The sequence below is a fragment of the Phycodurus eques genome, chromosome 10 (genome assembly GCF_024500275.1).
Source record: "Phycodurus eques isolate BA_2022a chromosome 10, UOR_Pequ_1.1, whole genome shotgun sequence".
Lineage (NCBI taxonomy): Eukaryota > Metazoa > Chordata > Actinopteri > Syngnathiformes > Syngnathidae > Phycodurus > Phycodurus eques.
Genome location: NC_084534.1, coordinates 13,050,804 through 13,066,662, shown reverse-complemented (window position 1 = coordinate 13,066,662; position 15,859 = coordinate 13,050,804). Strand labels below are relative to the sequence as shown.

At 42.9% G+C, this 15,859-nt stretch overlaps 1 protein-coding gene across 4 annotated transcripts in view; it reads right to left on the bottom strand.

The window, feature by feature from the left end:
- The window catches only part of kif21b (kinesin family member 21B), a 99,392-nt gene extending 90,154 nt beyond the window's left edge, over nt 1–9,238 (bottom strand). For all 4 annotated transcript variants that reach the window (XM_061689086.1, XM_061689089.1, XM_061689088.1 and 1 more), the window contains exon 1: nt 8,824–9,238. In XM_061689086.1, the coding sequence (XP_061545070.1) occupies nt 8,824–8,864 (41 nt within the window). In that variant the 5' untranslated portion in view covers nt 8,865–9,238. The remainder of the gene's footprint in view (nt 1–8,823) is intronic.
- Between the last annotated feature and the right edge of the window lie 6,621 nt (nt 9,239–15,859).

Genomic DNA, 15,859 nt, shown 5'->3' with positions numbered 1-15,859 from the left:
TCCTTTTCGACTATTTTATCGAAGAAGTTACAATAAGCCTACCGCCACCCTAAAAAAAGCAATGCAAAACTGAGATCTTGTGAAATACGCTGAAGTTTCACATTATATGACTATGTCTTGTATGACGTCATCCATGAAAGTTGTACATATTTTTTAGGTGCTCCAAAAAGGCCTCAAAGTTGAATAAAAACACAAACTCAGAATAATTCCCTATGATATTTGCTGGGGTACCGCATGATGTTGAAATTCGGATCAATTTCCGCAGTTCTATGCAACTACAGAGGCATATTGTTCCTGGATATTTTGTTCAAATTCCAAATTGCATAACCTTAGAAGCATTGGGCTGGAGGTTCAACTTTACTTACATCCACGATTCATGATTTTTCATTGCTTCAGTAACAAACAGTAAACCATCATAGAGACAGGGAGTGGATAAAAAGTGTTAGTTATCCTTTCATCATTCTGTACTATAGGCTCATCGGGAGTTAGCCAGCCTATCCCAGCTGATATAGCCTGAGAGGGGAAGTACATTCTGGTCAGGTCACCACTTAATCATGGGGCTGACACATGGAGACAGTCAAAGTCCCAGTTCAATTAACCTAATGTGCATGTTTTGTTTTGTTTTTCTGCAAGAGAGTGGTGAGAACTTTTAAACTTCTTGCTGTGAAGTAACAGTGTGAAAGAAACACAGTTTTTTTCCAATAAGACTGCAGTGCATACTTTCACTGAAATGAATCATGTCAACAGACTCATCAGAAGCTCACAAAGCAGCCGTTGAACAGGAAGTACAGATACTGTAGTTCACCAGTGGTCTGACAGGAAGTCATTCTGCAACAGCAGCAAACCATTTGAGGGCTGGTGCACATGCACCAGCTCATCCATGTACCAAAATGCAACATCTCATTTTAATGCAGCATATAAATAATATAAATACAAGTAAAGGGCTTTTTGTTGTTTTCTTAAGTTAAAATTTGTTATTAAATTGGATTGTAAGATTGTTGTAGCTTAGCAACTCCTTTAGTCCTCCTTTGTGCCCTTAGTCAGACACAATCTGCTTGCAAAGCTCCATTACACAACAGTCAGCTGTTTTCAAGCAGGTGAAGTATGCAACACCTTCAATTCTTTTAACCTAGTCACTCCTTTCAGTTAGGATTATTCCGAACCCAGGCGTTGCAACAATAAAATGAATAAAATTGGTGCGTAATCATTTAATCAATATCATATTTGATTAAATCAACAGATGCCCAAATAATCACTGGATACGTTATCCAACACCTAAAATAGACTGCTCCTTTCTTCATCAGAAAAAAAAATAAGCAAGTTAAAGCTAATGTTTAAAAAGAAGGTGCATACTATTTTGATAAGCATTATTTATTTGCAGGAAAATATATTTGTATAAATGAAGACACCCAATAGACACCTTATTTATAGATGGATGCCTGGTAGCTGGTACTGTCCAAGGTTTAATAAATGCCTCCAGTCAATGTATAAGGCCATATATTTTAGAAATAGAATATAAATATAGTTTATTTTCTCTTGAGTAGATTATTTCATATTTGTAAACAGTCGCCACCAGGATATTTCCGGGTGGAAGAAAAGCAATTGACTACTGCTCACCTGAACTGAAAGGATGACAAAAACCTGTTGCTTAGGGTTGCTCCACCAGCTATACCCTGAAAAGTTTAGTTATTTTTTTCCAATTTCCTTCAACAAAATAAAATCTAGCGATACCTGTAAGGAAGGAGAATAACTAAGCGCATGTTGTAAATAGCCGGCACGGCGGACAACTGTTTAGCGCATCCGCCTCACACTTTTGGGGAGCGGGGTTCAAATCCCCGGCCCCGCCTGTGTGGAGTTTGCATGTTCTCCCTGGGTGGGTTTTCTCCGGGCACTCCGGTTTCCTCCCACATCCCCAAAACATGCGTGATAGGTTGATTGAAGACTCTAAATTGCCCGTAGGTGTGATTGAGAGTGTGAATGGCTGTTTGTTTCGTGCGCCCTGTGATTGGCTGGCGACCGGTTCAGGGTGTACCGCGCCTCCCGCCCGAAGATACCTGGGATAGGCTCCAGCACCCCCGCAACCCCCGTGAGGATAAGCGGTAAAGGAAATGGATGGATGGATTGATGTAAATAGTTGGACAGAGACAGACTGGGAACAAACCATCAAACTTCCATCATCGAGTCTGTGAAAGATATTCTCACAAAAACACTGAAACTTCACACATTCAAACTATGGCAGTAGAGTAGAAGGCTAAAATCATTTAATGTTTTCTCAATTGCTCGGCCTTGGTCAAATGACATGTAAGTATTTGCTTACTCGTGGTGCCATCACAGATTTTGGCGGGTTTTCAGCCACCTACAAGTACGTTATGTGGTGTCATGGCCAAAAGATCTAGGGTCAGTTATGTGAGCGAAGGATGGGCCTTATGAAACTGTTGTTGCGATTCCTTAGCATTTTAGGGCTTTTTTTGACAAAGTGAATAATCACGAAACTAAGCAACAGGGTTAAAATATTATTAAAGTGCACCCTGATTACCGCATCTTATGTGTGCCACTCTTTGCCATGATAAACCGTCACCCCGGATGGTTAGGTCTCATAGGTTTGAAGGGCAACAACAACAAAAGAGAGCATGTGATCATGAGGGTGAAGAGGAAGTGATGCACAGCTGTGGACAGCCGACACGGGAGTGTGCTCCATGTCACGTTTCCTGCTCGTCCCCCTCCCCCATTAGAAATGTTTCAGTGCAGTTTTCACAAGAATTTAGTAGGACTTTGTGCAGAACTTGCAATGCAATGTAAATAGTTTGGGATACTTTTTATTTGTTGTTGAAGCTTTATCCTACCTGGTTTGACATTACGGCAAAACACTGTATTTTGGTGGAAAAGTGTCGAATTTTGTTAAGCACAGGTCCATATTTGTGGAGTATGTTGAAGCAGAACTAACGATTGTTGTGGATTGCATAGTTGTACTGGAGGATTGTCCATTTGCACTGAGCTTGTGTGATGTAAAAGCTAATGCATGTTAATTTGATGATTGCAGTGCTTACTTTTTTGAACAATTTTCTACTAAATTTCACATTGTTCAGTGGAATGCTTGCAGTTGAACAAAGCCTCTCACGGTAACTCTGCAGTAAACTGGCCATATGAGGGGCATGAATGTCGAGACCGAGTGACAGAAATCTCGCATGGGGAAGAATACATTGCAGTGCTGCCCCGTGACCTGCATAAACATCAAGCAAATACAGTACACACACCTCGCAAGCAACAAGCCCTTTTAAACGGCAGCCCCCTGGGGAGACAGAGCCGTGTGGCAAAGTATTAACACTCACAGGAAACAGCCGAGACTGGTAGCCTACACAGAACACACGTCCAGCAACAAAACATTTTTAAGCTCCCATTTAAAGCCTTTGTGCGTCAGCTGGGAGAGGCCTCACTGTTGTCCTACGGCTCATTACTTTGATGATGTGTGATTACATTTTCTTGAGAAACAGATTCAAATTTAAATTCTTGAGTCACTTTTCATCGTTTTGCAATCAAAAACCGAATCACTCTCTCGACCTTCATCCAATATGCTTTTTTTATTTTGCAAAAATAAAGTCAGCTGTTTCGGGTACATGATTCAACAAGGGATGCATTTATTCATTTGCCGAGTTGATGCTTATAGTCTCGTTTCCTTGTCAGGAACAAACGAGAGAAACTTGACGATTCCTCAGGTCATACAGTTTAAATTAGATCAAGAGAGGATCCTTGAGGAAAAGACTGTTAAGGTGAGAACATCTACCAGGCATCACAAGGTCAAAGACCACAACGGCACTAAACAGATTGGTCTTTGTGTCTATTTATGGTTGGCTGAACATGCTGACTTAGCAGTTTGGCGAGAGTGACTTGCCACTGTGAGACAACTTACATGGCAGGGTTGCCGTGAAAGAGAATAGGATTATGCAGGAAGACATCGACATGTATAAGGAAATGTACGCGCGGCTCTTGTCGCGTTACAGACACTAAATTGCTGACATTTATAAGAGCACAGTCATGCTTAGAGGCACTCGCATTAAGGCTTCAATTTGGGGATGGCGTGTGGAGGGCAGCCTGGAGGTGAACTTACTGGGCTATCACGATGGGTGGGCAAATGTCAAATTATTGTTATCTCCTGAAATCTGCAGGAAGTGAGTATCAGGCTTTATGAACAAGAACATTTTAAACTGTAAATTGATGAAAACAATGTCATTCTGGGCATGTGAACACGACAATGGCGTTTGGGTCTCAGGGTATGTTTACACGACAACAAGCGAAAAACAAAAAAAAAAGATCTTTTTTCTTTTTAAATTTTAAATCTCAAGCTATCAAATCAAAGTCTCTTTTTTGCTTGACAATGGGTATTTTACAGGTTGCCAAACAGCAACATACAGTACAACAGTGTTCTTACACTTCATGTGCCTTTTTTTCAAAATCACATTACTTGTGAGACTAGGGCTCCACAATTAATCCAATTTTAATCATGATTGTGGTTTTTGCTGTCACGATTAAATGAGCCTGATCATCAGCGATTTTTTACATTTAAAATGCGGGCACTGCTGCACATAAAAAGTACTTCATTTGTAGCCGTGCCCGCAACCATGTGGCGAACTTATGGTTAAGTATTGATTAAGGGCCGGCACCGCACTCCCAGTTTGTGACCGTGCACGACTGACCATGCGTGACGTACCATCCTGGACAATTCACTATATTGACGATGGAGATTTTCAAATGAAAAGTCGGTGCTTGCAGCCTAATGTTATTGCCTTCCATGCATTAACTGTATTTGCTTCCATTAAGTTGCAATTTCATGATTGGACTTTGTAAAAGCACATTTATACAGTTAGCCCTTGGTAAAGTATTTTTTTTTAGGGTACATTTATTTATTTATTTTGTATCATTATCTATTATTTATTCTAATTTAAAGATTCATTTTGCCCTGTAAGCTGCTACATATTGTTTGATGAAAAGTAGTGCAATAAAAACAAAGGTTTTTCCCTAACATGAGTAATAGCCGTGATAATTCATCCTGATTACAATTTTGATCAAAATAATCGGGAGTATTATTTTGGCCATAATCATGCAGCCCTAGTTAGAGATATTTATTTTTAAGGGTAATGTTGTAAGAAGCGTTTGAAATAATATTAGGATTATAGTTTGTGGTACATTAACAATTTGAACTATTACTTGAGGCAATTATCTTTTTAAAAAAAATTTGCGGGGGTCTCAATTAATCACGTTTTTTCGCTATTCCCTGCAGGTCTGGGTCCCCATGACCTGCAGGGGGTTACTTTAGTTTTGCTCTTGAAGATACAATTAATCAACATCACATCCATGCAAAAAAATTTTTTTAAATCTAACGCAATAAATTTATCGACTACACTCATTCCTAGGGTATTCAAAAGACTGTTTTGTCTCGGAAACAAGCAGTTGCTGCACAAGTTTGTGCATATGCTTCATTATCAAGTGATATTGCCAACTACAGGTCTAGCATGCATTTTGCTGAGGGTTCTGTCATTTTTGCTTGTCAATGTAATCAGGGATTGTACATTCCATTTTTACTTGGCCTTAGTAGTAAGTTGTATCCAATCAATTGTGTGTGTGTGTGTGTGTGTGTGCGCGCGCGCATGCACATTTGTATGCATGCACTGTATGTGTAAGTGTGGCTCCATCCATTCTTCAAGCAGCCACATTTGAATGCAGGATTGTAGGTCATGTCAGCAGTCATTGTTTAGGGAAGCCAGCGCAGACATTCAGGAAATGGATGCTGGCGAGTCAGACTGGGTCGGCCCTCGCTCCAACCTCTCTGCCCTCCACCGTGTATGCTCACTCACGCACATTTCATGCAGCCAGGCCTGAGGGCACCACAACATGGGACCAATTAAACCCCCCACCCCCTTATCGCTGGCCAGTTTTCTTAAGTTAAAGCCCGTGAGGTCAGTGGGAAAGCCGGCAGTGTACAGCAGGAAGTTAGCTTTCTTCACATGCTTATTTGTGTGCTGCTCATTTCCTGTCAAATCTACTTTTGGTGCCACTTAGAGAGCACATAAATACAAACATATGACTGAGCGAAGCAGTGCCAGCTCGCCCAAATGCTGTTTAATTTCAATGTAAGAATCTTGCTAATAGAGTGTGTCTGTGGCTTAAATTACTCTATGTTCTGTCATTATTATAAACAGTAGTAGTAATAGGCAGTAAAATAAATAAATAAGTAAATAAAAATGGAGCAATTCAACTATTGTATGCGCCTGCATGTGGGCAAGGAGCGCCATAGTAGCTGATGCACCTTCAGACGTTTATTGAACGGGACAAAGACTGCACAAGAAGCAACTTCAACTCCAGCTTCTGACACCACTCTCTTGGCCACGCCCCTCAAAGGCACATATTCAACATATGAATACTACACTGCGTACAATTAGAACTTTATAAATGTAATTATAATTCTTGGCCATGCCCCTCAAAGGCACATATTCAACATATGAATACTACACTGCATACAATGAGAACTTTATAAATGTAATTATAATTATTTCTTTAGATTCTCTTTTATAATGTTTTTATTAAGGCAATGCATAAATGGGTGGTGACTCGAATTAGCATTCGAGTACGCTGAATCAGAGTTTTCGGATTTTAATCAACGAATCGAAGAATACCATACTACTTACTTTATTCTGACAAGACCTGCAATGCTGCCAAGCTGCATTGCTTCAAAAAATACAAAATATTTCACCATGTTTAGCCTTTGTTTATGAACAATGCCATTTCGACTTAGGACGCACGCACATACGTGCAGTTGTACAGTAGCTACCAAGTCTATAGCTGATCATAGATAACAGATGCAAATAACCGTAGCCGTCCCCACTGAGATGTTGATCTCCGCAGAAGGAGGCGTCTGACGGCCGTGCCCAAGGAGCTGCGCGGACGTTCATGCCAGATGGCGAGCACGGGAAAATGAATGGGAGAAAGTTGCGCGACATTCATTCGACACATCGTGGCAGATGATTGACAAGCGCGACCATGCTACCAGCTAGCAGATAGCTAGTAGCCGGCTAGAAAGAAGACAGATGTTCCCACCCAGCGTGGATTTACGCATTTTACCGCAGTGAGACCATTGCAAAACAAACTACTTTTGGCCACGGTACAGCAAGGGATCTTGGTTAAAGTAAGGGATCTTGGTCAATCTTTTCCGGAAGGAGAAGCGTCAGCCAAAATGAGTCAGTGTACTCTTTCCGGTGTTTTTGTCAAAAACTGCGAACCGACAAAAACTGCAACCAGGTTTTAACTAGGGGGCGATGGATAGTTTTCAAATAATAAAATTAGAGTTTTCATTTGTTGTACAATGACATGACTTTATTTCAGAATCGTACAAGGAGTTAGTTTGATTCTGATTCAGAAGTCATTCGTTACAGTCAACGTGAAGAGAGAATGGGGTTTTCGAGGGTGAGTCCGAGCCATATTTTTTTTTATAAAATACAGGGCTATTTGTCTTTATTAAAAGCATGTAACAAAAATAATTATGATGTTTTTTGGGGTCCTGGAACGGATTCACGGCTTTTCAATTCATTTCAATTAGATAAATGTATTTGATGTGTAAATTGAATTACAAGCTTGCTCACGAAAAAAAAATAATTTCTAAGTATTTAAGTAATAAATCAAGGTGCCACTCTATTCTAAATTCAAATCAGTGGTCAACCATCATCCCAAAACGTATTTTGTTCACCCTTGTATATGTAGTACTGGAGAATAATGTTCGTCACACAATGGCTATTTATAAAAAATTTAACTGAATGCCATTTAATGACAGCTGTCACCTTCACACAAGGCTTTCACACGCTTTTCCCTGCGTCAATCAATAACTTCAGTTGACCAGCGGCCACCAGCTGGCTCAGAAGCTTCACTTTTTTTTTTTTTTTTTTTTTTTTTGTCAGCACCACCGCCTTCCTCACTTCCTGTTACTCTCACTGTGAGCAAGCACAAAAGAGATACACTTAGCTGTAAATGGAAAAGTGACTCTAAAGCTGGCCCTGGGGAGACGGGAGACGGGAGCCGTTGGGAGCGTGGTCCATCTTAAAAGGGTCTGCAACCCCCCCACCCTCTAAGTTCAATGAATGAGGGCCTCCCAAAGTGGAAGTCTCAAGGGGGTCCTAGGACAAAATTTAGGTAGATTGCATAGCAGCCCTATCACATGAGTAATGAGATCTCTACAAACTGTCGTTCTATTCATGTAAGGAGATGGAAGTTATCTCAAAAGTCCAGCATATGCACCTCCATATGCACACACTCTATTGAGGGGGGCTGCCAATATTTGAACACAAAAGCTGCTGCGCTGTCCAAGCCTTGAGGTCTTTTTTCAACAAAGGCGCCGTCTTCCGAGCTGCGCCTTCATCCTTAGGTGGGGGTTTATAAAGCAAGCTCCAGTAAACCATTATAATGCAAAAATATCAATGCTTTTGAGGAGAATAAGGCAAATATTGGTTTTGGACAGGAGAGCCCATCTCTTCTTCCCACACCTGTCTGGTAGCTGTCCTTGTCACATCAGCCCCATACTGAATGGAAGATGCACACATGCTTTGGAGGACAGCATGGAAATGCACAGAGGTAGTGTGTGTGGCACACGCATTAACACCTTATCAATACTGTACATTATCATAAAAGCAGCTAATCTTGCAGCATCATTCAACAAAAATACAAAATCAGTGTTAAGACTGGAAGTGTGCATTACATGCTTCAGACTACAATGTGGTCTTGCAGATCTCCACAAACACAACACTTACATATACACCTACACAGAGACGTTGGGAGGCTTACCTCAGTGCAACCTTCACGCAGCAGTCACCCAGACTCGCCATTGTCTCGTCCCAGGTCCCACGCGGCTCGTGCGGGGGATACCAGCTCTGTGTTTGGATTCAGTGCGCGGCCTCGGTGCTCTTCAGCGGCATGAAGGAGCGGCGGCGGCGGCGGCGGCGGCGGCGGCTCAGGTCAGCGGGAGTTGCCGTCAAGAGTTGGCCGTTACCAGCTGCCTCTTCCGAACTCCTCTCTGTTTCTCCCCGGCGGTGACGCTCATCTTCTGCGAGCCGCCTGTGTCCGTCACACTGCACCCTAACCTGTTTATGTGATAGCAATGTGTGAGTGCCGGTGGCTACATGTTGTCTGAAGCACACGTGAGCGACCCTGAACGCAGCAACGCTCCTTAGAGACCGACGCGGTACGCTGATTGAGAGGCCACCACATAAACTCAACTGAAGAATGCCGCCTTCAAGTACTGTAGGAATTAATGCCTTCACTCGCAACGGATCTTGCCATCGTTTTATATCATCTTACAACACTAGTTTAGCTATGACGGATAATTTTCTGAAATTATGATTTATGCACAAAACATTTTATACATACAAAATACAACTATAATAAATATAATACAAATAATAAGGAGCGGTGGATCTCCTAAATATTCAGACTACTATGTGTGTGACTAGTGAGGATTATACTAACAACAAACGTGATTTATAGACATTTCATTATCAGTCATAAAATAGAATTAAAAACATGCAAACTGCAGCTCCTACTCCAAACTCTGTAGATTACAAAGCGCCTGTGAACGCCTCAAAATCGAGGCCACGCCCACACTATAAAATGACTCTGGCTGCCTTCGGTGACATCAGAGGGAGTTCTGTTTAACTGCAGTAAACACGTCACACTGTAACAGCGCCTCTATGACGCTTTAAAGGGCCGCAGATGAAAGGTTCAAACTCAAGGCAGACGTTGTTATGATCGTGCAAAGTATGGTGTTAATTTGACTTTAAGAGTAGAAGGGAAGTTACACTCAACTGACTTCCTACTCCTGAGTCAACACTTCAGAAGAGGAAGTCCTTTCTGTTTAGTTCCTTGTATCTCTTCTATTTCATTGCTGGCCTCGTCTCAATTTTTAATATTGAAGTGTAAAATATATATATATTTTTTGACTGCTCCTGAAGTTGATATAAATAATAATAATAAGAATAATAATAGTTCTAGACAGCACTTTTTAAGGGTTCTTTTAGACTTAATAACTCATTGGGCTAATTAAATACTGTGTGCGTGTGCATTTATTAAGCTTCTCAACTGAATAGGGAGCATGGGTGATTCTGTGCCTTGCTCGAGGGCACATCTACAGTATGTGTAACATACAGAGTGCCGAACTTACTTTTCCAGGAGTCCGCTGTTAAAACAAGACACATAAAAGATAAAGACATGAAACATTCGATCAGACATGCACTTTGGCGTGATAAGCAGTTCCAAATGAACAAAGGTGGGTAGTAACGCTTTACATTTACTTAAGTAACATTTTGGATAAATTGGTGGCGATGTAAGCGCAACAAAGGCGACGTTGGATTCCGCACAAGATTAACATCCAGTTATGAGGATAAAACTTCAATCCTCCTAGATCTGCTGCTGGAACTGATCGTGCTGCACAACAGCCACAGCAAACATACACAAGTGACGGTAGTGCACACACCAACGTACAGTTTGTGTACAGTATGTTTTTGTCCTGTGAACCTTACAACACATGTAACCCAGTTGCATAAGGCTGTAGCTCTTTTTGATCACCAGGTCCCATTTCTTGCTCTTGGGGCATGTTTGCAAATGTACCAAAGCCCTACTCTGAATGCCACCTCCCGAGAAAAGCACATTTCATAACAGTGTGGGTTGTAAAATCCTCAGGACATTTGAGTTTTGTAATTGTCACAATGTGCTGCCTAATCCTTACTTCCAGGGACTGCTAGATAAAGCCAATATAAATACGGCGGAAACGCAAACACCCCTGTCGCCTCCAGGCTTTGTCGGTAACATAACTCCTTTGGGTTTTGCATTTACAGGTACTTCCTCCGGCTATAGACATGAGACGACAATAGCCTCAAAGGCTTTTTGAGCTCAAAACCATACAGATGACTCTTTCCTTTGACATGACATATTTTGAACAGTTGTTTTGAAAATGGTCAATACATCCAGTGGACATGAGAACAAATGTTCTTGCCTCACTGACAACATGAAGCCCGAGCTCCAATACAAGCGCTCTAACAAACATTCTACCTTTACAGATAATAATGTTCACTTGATTGACACTGTCAGAGGGATATTTGTTTAATGATATGTTTATTATTATGGTTTGTAGTTTGTAGTTGTGTAGAAAAGGATGGCAGTGCCTGCAGACTGAGATGGTGGTCCCGCATTTCAAGAAGGGGGACTAAAGTTTATGTTACAACCATAGGGAGATCATAGTCCTAAATCTCTCTAAAGTCTATTCATGCACTGAGGTGAAGAGTCCCACAGTTAGTGGTACCACAGATCCAGGAAGTGCAATGTCAAGGTAAAGGTCCTGTACTTGGTCTCTGAACACTGGACCTGCTCTCTGGGTTTTCTACATTTTTCATAAGCAGTCCATATGGTTTGTGGACTTGGAAAAGTGTGGATCGATATGCTCCAGGGGTACAATGATTATACAAGGTACCTGTACAACTGAAGAATAATGTCCCTGGAAAGTGAAATCATAGATGTGTTTCGAAATACATTATACATTTCTGAATATAATTACTGAAAACTATATAGTGGACATATAGGGCTCTATTTTCGTGACTGGCTTACATCTGGCGTGGCGCTTGGCATAACTGTGCCGAGGCGGGTGTTGCTAATTTCGTACCCTGGTGATTCTAAAAGAGGGACATCTGTGCTGCTGTGGGTGATCACAGCCAACTTCAAGCCTGTCCAATCAAAACTGCTCCTCCCATTCTCGCTAAAAGTGGTGCGTTAGTCGCGCAGTGACAGTCTTTGACATTGGCGGAAGAAGAAAATGATTTTCTTGAGTCCAGGAGGTCAAAGCTCGTAAAGTACATTCAAGCTGAACTTTATGTCCCCACCAAAGAGTGTAAGATGGCCTTTGTGCTTATTTTATGATTGTAGTTCTATTTTGAAGGTGGCCTCCTATAATGTGATTTTAAATCATGTTAGCTACCATCATTCTCATAGTGTATGTATACACTAATCATTATGGACAGTCATGTTCAAATTGTGCATAATACCTGCAATCTCTAGTCTGAATGACTACAGGCCTGTCGCTTTGACATCTGTGGTCATGAAGTCCTTTGAACGTCTCGTGCTGGACCACCTCAAGAGTGTCACAGGTCCCCTGCTGGACCCCCTGCAGTTTGCCTACCAAGCGAACAGGTCTGCGGATGATGCAGTCAACATGAGACTGCACTTCATCCTAGAACACCTCGACAGTGCAGGGACCTACGCGAGGATCCTGTTCGTGGACTTCAGCTCAGCGTTCAACACCATCATCCCTGAACTCCTTTCAACCAAGCTTCTCCAGCTCAGCGTCTCACCTGCCATCTGCCAGTGGATTTACAGCTTTCTGACGGGCAGGACACAGCAGGTCAGGCTGGGGGAGGCCACCTCATCCACACGCAGCATCAGCACTGGGGCGCCCCAAGGTTGTGTCCTCTCTCCGCTGCTCTTCTCTCTCTACACGAACGACTGCACCTCAGCGAACCCGACTGTCAAGCTCCTGAAGTTTGCAGATGACACCACTGTCATCGGCCTCATCAAGGACGGTGACGAGTCTGCATATCGACAGGAAGCGGAGCGGCTGGAGCTGTGGTGCGGGCGACACAACCTGGAGCTGAACACGCTCAAGACGGTAGAGATGATCGTGGACTTCAGGAGGCATCCTTCGCCACAGCTGCCCCTCACGTTGTCCAGCTGCCTTGTGTCAACCGTCGAGACCTTCAAGTTCCTGGGAATTACAATCTCTCAGGACCTGAAGTGGGCGAACAACATCAACTCCGTCCTCAAAAAGGCCCAGCAGAGGATGTACTTCCTGCGGCTTCTGAGAAAGCACGGCCTGCCACCGGAGCTGCTGAGACAGTTCTACACAGCGGTCATCGAATCGGTCCTGTGTTCTTCCATCACAGTCTGGTTTGGTGCTGCTACAAAAAAGGACAAACTCCGACTGCAACGGACAATCAAAACTGCTGAAAGGATTGTCGGTACCCCCCTACCCACCATTGAGGACTTGCACGCTGCCAGAACTAAGACAAGGGCGTGCAAAATCCTCTCGGACTGTCTGCACCCCGGTCACCAGCTCTTCCAGCTCCTTCCCTCAGGTAGGCGCTACCGATCAACGCTAACTAGAACTAGTAGACATTCCAACAGCTTCTTCCCTCTTGCGATCAACTTCTTAAACACCTAACCTATAATTCCATTACAACAAGCTGGCAATTTTTTGACTTGAGTTCGTTGTCACATTTCTGTGGGGCCAATTATGTATTACTTGTGCACTCACTGTAGTTGTCTCGCCATGCTGTACTATTTGCATATACTGGCCACTCATGCCAGAGTAGCATCTGCTCCATTTGCACACTGATTGAGGAGTATCTGTAACATTTGCACAACCGACATTGTCCCAGATGACTCGTCACTTTAAACCGCATACACTCCTTGAAGTCTCAGCGCCCTTTGCACAATGGTCATTGCACCGGACTATTGCAATATTAGTCGTTCGAACTGCTCTAAGTGCTAGAGGACTCTGCATCTTTTTGCACAATTGTTTTTTGTCAATGTCTTTATGTCCCCAAAGTGTTCTGTAAATTGACTGTTTGTTGTACTAGAGCGGCTCCAACTACCGGAGACAAATTCCTTGTGTGTTTTGGACATACTTGGCAAATAAAGATGATTCAGATTCTGATATTAAGGTGGTTTACAATGACATTTGATGTACTTTTTGGCGATAAAACCCCTTCCTCATTTTTTAAAGAACACTTAGGCCTACCACGCTGAAGTATTTTAATGTTGGAGTGCCTAGTATTTTCTTTTAGGTGGTACTTGGTGGATGGTAGATGGTACAATTATCCTTTGTATCCACTTGTTGGCATTCTTACAACAAATGAACAGCTTTGTCTTCAACTAAACAGGCCCAGAGTTCACAGTAAGTCAAACTGAGACTTTATTTTTGCCATTTCTGTTTGGTGGAGTGCCATGAGGTTTTTCTAATGTAAAATATGTACCTTGGGCTCAATGAAGTTTTGGACTGGATCAATGAATAGGCTACCTATTGTATTTTACAGTGTCAATCATAGTTGATTTAGTGTCGAATACGAGCATGGAACGTTTTTCTCTCCTCCCCGTTATAGGTCGACTCGAAAAGAGGCCACAAGCGAGAGATGGAAGATGAGACTGCACCCTAATGTATTCCCCCATCTTTATTCTTTGATGTCTCTATAATCCCTCAGATGCGTTTTCTATATTTGGCTTTGAAGCTGCTAAAGCTAATCTCTCAGACTCTCCACTGGAACAAAACTGCGTGAATTGGCGCTCATCTGACTCAAATAAGTGGCCAAGTGAGAGTCAAGGCTGATGAATCGAGAGCAGTTGTTTCACTTTCCTGTGATTCCCTTAGGGGCAAACGCGGCCCGGATTTAATGAGTGTATGTGTGTGTGCGCAAGTTTGATGGTGTGTTACAGAGGAGCCGCTTATGTGTTTTAGATTTATGAGTGTGTGTGTGTCAGCTGGCCGAAAGTAAGGCAGGTCCTCATTGCCACATCTTGGCAGCGTGACACCTCCTGTAAGGGCTTTGTGCAATCCATCCATCCATTTTCTGAGCCGCTTATCCTCACAGGGGTCACGGGAGTGCTGGATCCTATCCCAGCTATCATTGGGCAGGAGGCGGGGTACACCCTGAACTGCTTGCCAGCCAATCGCAGGACACATACAAACAAACAACCATCCGTATTCACATTCACACCTACGGGCAATTTAGAGTAATCAATTAACCTACCATGCATGTTTTGGAATGTGGGAGGAAACCGGAGTACCCGGAGAAAACCCACACAGGCACGGGGAGAACATGCAAAGTCCACACAGGCGGGGCCGGGGATTGAACCCCGGTCCTCAGAACTGTGAGGCTGACGCTCTAACTGGTCTCCCACCATGCCGCCTTTGTGCAATCCCTTCATGCAAATGAAATACCAACACTACCAAATTTCACTGGACACTTCTTGAAGTGCAAATGCACAGGCCAATTAGGTCCAATACAAGAATAGTATTTAAAAAGATGTAATATCCATCCATCCATTTTCTATGCCGCTTAGCCTCATTAGGGTCACGGTGCGCTGGAGCCTTTAGGCGAAAGGTGGCGTTATGCACTGGACTGGTCGCAATGCACAGAAAAACCAAATCATTCACACTCATATTCACACCTTGGGACAATTTAGAGTCCTCGATGAACCTAATACGCATGCTTGGGAATGGCGAAACAAAGTCAGAGTACACAGAAAGGTTTTTCACCTCCAAAAAAACATCGTAAATGGGAGAGATTAGTTTTCATCATTCGTTGATGCCCACCATAACGCATTAGGATGCCTCCCCAAAGTGGGTGCCCGCGGCCACCGCCTGTCCCATGTTTTACTGCCCTGTCATGCCACTTGCACAAAACCAAACCAAAAATCTGTTTGCTCACCCACCCTAGGATGTACTATGAGCTATCAGTACTGAATGAACACAATCCACTCCCCGTAGGGCACAAGCCGACCCACACTTTGCTCCATTTCTGCCCAACCTCGGATGCTTCCTGCTGGGTCGCAAATGTGTGGCGGCTGGTTCAAAGGCTGGAGGGCAGATTATAATGGCTGCAGTGGCCTCGGGAGTATCACTCATTGTCTGACTTAGTATACCCCATTACAAGAATTGCTGGTGTGCCTGCGTGACTGTATATGTGGGTGTGCCGAGTAGAAAGTCAACAAAGACTATTTGTTCCTTGACGGTTTGCTACAAACTCTTGGCAAGTCCCTCTGTCACTCTCCTTCACAAAAG